This window comes from Crocuta crocuta, unplaced genomic scaffold, assembly GCF_008692635.1.
Source record: "Crocuta crocuta isolate KB4526 unplaced genomic scaffold, BGI_CrCroc_1.0 scaffold352, whole genome shotgun sequence".
Taxonomy (NCBI): Eukaryota; Metazoa; Chordata; class Mammalia; order Carnivora; family Hyaenidae; genus Crocuta; species Crocuta crocuta.
Genome location: NW_027532169.1, coordinates 2,338,867 through 2,344,739, shown reverse-complemented (window position 1 = coordinate 2,344,739; position 5,873 = coordinate 2,338,867). Strand labels below are relative to the sequence as shown.

At 64.1% G+C, this 5,873-nt stretch overlaps 1 protein-coding gene across 1 annotated transcript in view; it reads left to right on the top strand.

Annotated features, from left to right (window-relative positions):
- The window catches only part of CACNA1G (calcium voltage-gated channel subunit alpha1 G), a 68,298-nt gene that overhangs the window by 36,433 nt on the left and 25,992 nt on the right, over positions 1 to 5,873 (top strand). The window contains 6 exon segments of the mRNA XM_077776909.1: positions 6 to 423; positions 1,324 to 1,424; positions 1,604 to 1,727; positions 3,434 to 3,502; positions 3,657 to 3,841; positions 4,720 to 4,846. Of these exon segments, the coding sequence (XP_077633035.1) occupies positions 6 to 423; positions 1,324 to 1,424; positions 1,604 to 1,727; positions 3,434 to 3,502; positions 3,657 to 3,841; positions 4,720 to 4,846 (1,024 nt within the window).

Here is a 5,873-nt window from a genome sequence, read left to right as displayed (position 1 = left end):
CGCAGCTCCCCGCTCAGCCCCTGGAGCGCGGCCAGCAGCTGGGCCAGCAGGCGCTCCAGCCGGAACAGCCTGGGCCGCGCCCCCAGCCTGAAGCGGAGGAGCCCGAGCGGGGAACGGCGCTCCCTGCTGTCGGGCGAGGGCCGGGAGAGCCAGGACGAGGAGGAGAGCTCGGAGGAGGAGAGAGCCAGCCCAGCAGGCAGCGACCGTCGCCACACAGGCTCCCTGGAGCGCGAGGCAAAGAGCTCCTTTGACCTGCCGGACACGCTGCAGGTGCCCGGGCTGCACCGCACGGCCAGCGGCCGCAGCTCAGCCTCCGAGCACCAGGACTGCAATGGCAAATCGGCCTCGGGGCGCCCGGCCCGGGCCCAGCGGCCCGACGACCCCCCACTGGATGGGGACGATGGCGATGATGAGGGCAACCTGGTGAGGCCCCTGTGGGCGTGGGGACTTCTCACACCTGACCTTGAGCAAGTGGGGAGGGGCGGGGGGCAACGCCTGACCTGGTGCTGGGCTGGACGCCCCCCTCCCGGTTCTACGGCATTTAGGGAGTTACCATCACGCCCGAGGGGTCTCCAGGGGTGCCGGGCCTGAAGCTGAGCTCCAGACCGCCCCCTTCTCTCCTGACGCCTGCCTTGCCGAGCCCCAGATCCTCGTCACACACGGGGCTGCGGTCCTTGGTGGATATGAACGGTTTCGGGCAGATGTGTATGAATCTTTCATGACCCTCCCCCAGTGACTCAGAAATACCCATCACTCATCTCTCCAAACTGACGCCCTCCCCTCTCTCCTCGAGACCTCATCACAAGCCTTGACCTCACACCCATCCTTGCCCATTCACCCCTCCCCCGGCTCCCTCACCACCACCACCTCTAACCTGGGGGATGGGGCACAGGGATCTAGGACCTCAGGGTTAGCACGGGAGCAGAAGGGGCCCCTGTGTCCCCTCCTCCCAGGTGTGTCTTTGAGCAGACAGCTGTGACGGGTACAATGTTTGATAATTGGTGCGGCTTCCAAGCCCAGCGAGGAGGGAAGCTAGGAGGGCCTGCAGGGGTGGGGCTGGAGGAAGAGAGGGAAGCACAGAGAGCCTGGGGGGTTGGGGGTGGGGGGCGAGTGCAGGGGAGGAGGGAGAGGAGAGGCACAAAGTGAGGAACCGACCCTCAGGGGACCAGAGGAGCCTGGGGGTCTTGGGAAGAAAGGAAAGGAAACTGGGCCCAGTGGGAGGGGCTGGGCAGGGAGCGAGGGCCATGGAGCTGCAGGCAAGGGACAGGGAGTGGGGATCTTGGGGACCCGGGCCTGCACACCAGCCCTGCGATCCTTCTACAGAGCAGAGGGGAGCGGATGAGAGTGTGGATCCGAGCCCGGCTGCCCGCCTGCTGCCGGGAACGAGACTCCTGGTCCGCCTACGTCTTCTCTCCTCAGTCCAGGTGAGCAGGGGGTCGCGGACCTCTCCTCCTGGGGGAACTGTCCCGTGACCCCACCCCGGGGACGCCGGAAGTATCCTGGCCTGAGGGCACGTGAGGGCAGCGTGTCCTCCCAGAGGCGTCAAGGCCGCTCACCGCCGCCCAGCCCGCCCCCTGCCCAGCCTTTGCCCCGCTCCGAACAGGTTCCGCCTCTTGTGCCACCGAATCATCAGCCACAAGATGTTCGACCACGTGGTCCTTGTCATCATCTTCCTCAACTGCATCACCATCGCCATGGAGCGTCCCAAGATCGACCCCCACAGCGCTGTGAGTCACCAACGACTAAACTTGGTGGCTGTGGAGGGCCGGCTCGGAGCCAGACCCCTCCTGGGTGAGCGCTCACGGAGCCAGCAAGGCAGGCGCCGAGGCCCGGAGAGACACGGAGGCAGGGCACCGGCCTCCCCTAGGCCTCCCTGGCAGCTGGTACCCCAGCTGGTGCCCTGTGTCCTGCCTGCCTCCGTCCCCCTTCTGTGACACACCAGCCCAGCTTGGGGACTGGGCCCTGCTTCTTTCCTGGGTGAAAAGGGAACCCCATCGCAGCCTGGCTGTCTGCCGATGGCACGTTCTCGTGAGCCAGGGACCTGGGGCCCCAGGCGTGCGTCGGCGAGCAGCAGGGTGATGTGGACAGCACGACCGGCCCCCGCTGGGCTGAGTGCTCTTGCTTCCCCTGCTCCCTGCAAAGGGGCTCGGTGTTGCCCATGATCTGTGCGCTGACGGGGGAGACGTCCCGCCCAGCCTACCCCATGCGCCTTGCAGAGTAAGGGAAAGGAGGACGCCCTTTGCTCCTCTCGGTCCTGCCGGACTGCAAGCAAGTAGGTTTTCACCTCTGCTTGGCTGTGAACCGGTTAGTCCTCCTCCAAAGGGGAGCAAGGGCCGGAGGCCTTCATCCGGACCTACCCCCGGGGGCCTGTCTTCTTTAGGATGGGCGCAAATGGTTATGGGAGCTGTGTCTCCCCAGCTGAGCATCATAGCCCCTGCCCCAGACAACGGTGGCCCCTCGTGGCATCTTGCTGCGCTTGTTCCGAGCGGCCCCCCGCCCTCTTCACCGCCCCCCACGCCGCCATTCAGAGTTCAGTGTTTCTGGGATCCTGTTCTTCATTAGAGAGAAGGGTGGGAAAGGCGAGACCCTTTGGAGTGGAGGGCAGGCCTGGGGATAGGTGGGTGAGGGGATCCCCGCCTCTGGGGCCTGTGCAGAGTGGGGCGAGGGTGCCTGGCCACACAGGTCCCTGGCCGGCCTTCCGCCCGAGGCTTCGCTACAGGGCCCTCTGTCATTGTCACATCTGCCCCTCAGCTCCTCTCCCCCTTTCCCTACCTCTCTCTTTCCCTTTCTCTGTTTCTTGGTCTCCCTGACACTCACGCTCTGCGTGTGGCCTCTCCAGCCCTCTCTCAGCCACCCAGGGACAGACTCAGCCTACAGATATCAGGGGACGTGGGTCACCTTCTTTCCCGCCCCTTAAACACAGTGCCAGGGATGGACAGCCTGTACCCAGGCCCCTGGCTTGCCCTGTGGCTCCATTTCTGGGCCACACAGCAGGACAGCAAGTGCGGGGAGAAGGGTGGAGAGCAGGATGAGGGGGGTCAGAGATCAAGGTAAACCCTGCCCCAGTTTTAAGAAGGGAATCAGGATACGGTCTGAGATATAGGCTCAGATGACAGCACTGTTGGGGGACCGTTTCCCCTTAAAGGCCATTCCGGGGTGCGGGGTTGGGGGGAGGTAGTGCTGTTCCAGGGCAGGGGGCAGACTGTCCAGAGCTGAGAGTCAGGGGGGTGGGTGGCTGGCGCTGGCTGCGTGTATGTGGGAGAGACAGAGAGGGAGGGGGGTTCTGGGAAGAGGAGACTGTGTGCCTTAGGGAAAGTGGGAGCCATTGCCCGGAGTCAAACACTGGGGACAGTTGCTGGCGTCTGTGCGCGGAGCGGCCCCGGCTCACGAAAGGAGGTCCTGGCGGGCAACACGTGCTTGCTGTCCCTTGCAGGAGCGCATCTTCCTCACCCTCTCCAATTACATCTTTACCGCAGTCTTTCTGGCAGAGATGACCGTGAAGGTGACTGGGCGTCAGTGTTGCTTTTGGGGCTATGTGGTTCCCGGGGGGGGGCGGTGCGGGCGGGGTGCGGATTGGAGAGATTGGCCACGATCGGAGGGCAGGGCTGGGGACCGCGGGGAGGTGGCGGCCACAGTGATGCAGCCGGCGTCCCCAGGTGGTAGCGCTGGGCTGGTGCTTCGGGGAGCAGGCGTACCTGCGTAGCAGCTGGAACGTTCTCGACGGGCTGCTGGTGCTCATCTCCATCATCGACATCCTGGTGTCCATGGTATCTGACAGCGGCACCAAGATCCTGGGCATGTTGAGGGTGCTGAGGCTGCTGCGGACCTTGCGCCCACTCAGGTGAGCCCCCAACCGTGCATCCTCCCCGGGGACACCTCCCACAATGCCCCGCCGGGCAAGAGTCCCCCACCCCCTGCCCCTGCTTCCTGCGTCTGACCCCCATGGAGGACATGTCATCACTTGGCTGGGGCTCACATGATGGCCCCAGGAGTTTCCCTGCCTTGGGCACGCCCCCTCCATGTCACTCCCCACATGACATACTGCTCAGGGCTACCACGCCCCTGACCTTGCACAGGGCACAGTGTAAGAGGTCACAGGCAGGGGCCCCCCCATATCCTTCAGCTGAAGCTGTCCCTCGAGTGGTACCTTCAGGGTCGGTCATCCTCCCTGGTTACAGACTCCATTCCCCACCCTCACACGCCTCTCAGGGACCACCCACCGGGTAACGCCTCTAGGAGAGCATCTGCTTTCTCGGGGAACCCTCCCACAATCACCCTCCATCCCCCACCGTCAGAACATTCCATGGATGGGGACAACACTGACAGACTAGTGATGCCTCCCCGGCTGTAATAATCCACCTACCCCCTCTTCCCCTCCTTGCCTGCACCCTTCATGCTCCCTGTAAGTTGACCTCCCTGTCCCCACAACACACTGCATCCCTGGGTAACACCTCCCTTGAGTTGAGTCCCCTTCCCTTCTCAGCTCCATCAGGGGATACCTTGAGACCTGGGAGTAGATGGGAAGATGGGGGGGGGGGTGTCTGCATCCTGTTTTGAGAGATTAGAGGTGGGAGTCCCCATGGCGGGGATCTTGGGAGACGAGAACTGCCCAGAAAGCCAGAGGCCAGGATGGGGATGGGGGCGGGGGAGCAGCAGGCAAGGGACAAGGGAGCGTCCTCGCTGAGGGAACCCCTCTTATTGCCCACCCTCCCTCCCCAGGGTCATTAGCCGGGCCCAGGGGCTGAAGCTGGTCGTGGAAACGCTGATGTCCTCACTGAAGCCCATCGGCAACATCGTGGTCATCTGTTGTGCCTTCTTCATCATTTTTGGCATCCTGGGGGTGCAGGTTTGTGGCAGCCTGGGGGCCAGGTGTCGGTGGGAACCTGAGGAGCAGCCTTCCTATTGGCCTTGGATGCTGAGACTCGAGCTGTAGCCGCTGTTGTCTTTATTCCAGAAAGGAAAAAACAGGGACGCTTCCCTCGAGGCCCTAGGCCTCAGGCCCCTCTGCCTCCTGGGCGTTTTGCAGCAAACGAGGAGCCTAGAAGAGGTCCCCAAAGGGGAAGAGGGCCTCAGAGAGGGGACTGACCTGTGGGGCCGCTGCAGACGGCTGCCGCTGCCCCCCTAACATGCTGCTCTCCTGAGCGCTGCCGCCCGCCATCCTGGCCCCGGTCTGCTCCGGGATCCCCTCCCTTCCCCTCCTGCCCCGCTTGAGCTGAGTGGGCTGCAGGCCAGGCCTGGGGATCCAAGGCCCAGACAGCTGGGCCAGGTTAGCGGCGGTGAGCCGGCAGGCAGGAGGGTGCAGACCCAGACAAGGCAGGAAGTGGGGGCTGCTGGAGGGGGAGGAACTTGGCCTCTGGCCCGGGGAGGAAACTGGCTTTGGAGGAAAAAAGATCAGGAGCTGCCTGCAGGCTTCAGCGGGCGCCCCCGGGAGCTGGGGAGCCCCTGCATCCCCGGTCTTCCAGAACCCTCCGGCTCCAGCTATTTCAGCTTCAAAGTAGACAGCTGGCTGTCGGGGCAGCGGCGGTGGGTTGGGGGGACTCCTGGGTGGCTCCCGCCCCTCCCATTCTCGTCCTTTGGCTTCCTGGAGTGTCCCCATTACCCTGGGAAGAGGGCTGTTCCTGGTTTCATAAAATTCTCTAGCCACAGGGACCGGGGTGGGGTACATTTGCCAAAGCTGTGTGCTGCCCCGTCCCCTTCCCTCGCCTCCGGCCGGCTTGGATGAACAGGGAGCACCATCGTGAGCCCCGTCCTGGGCGCGAGTCCATCCTGAACGGCTTGCCCAGGGCCCCTGGTCCTCCTGACCCCTCCCATCCCTTGCCTACCCACAGTCGTAGCCCGGTGTGTTCTAGAGTGAGGGTGAGCTCTCCAGTCAG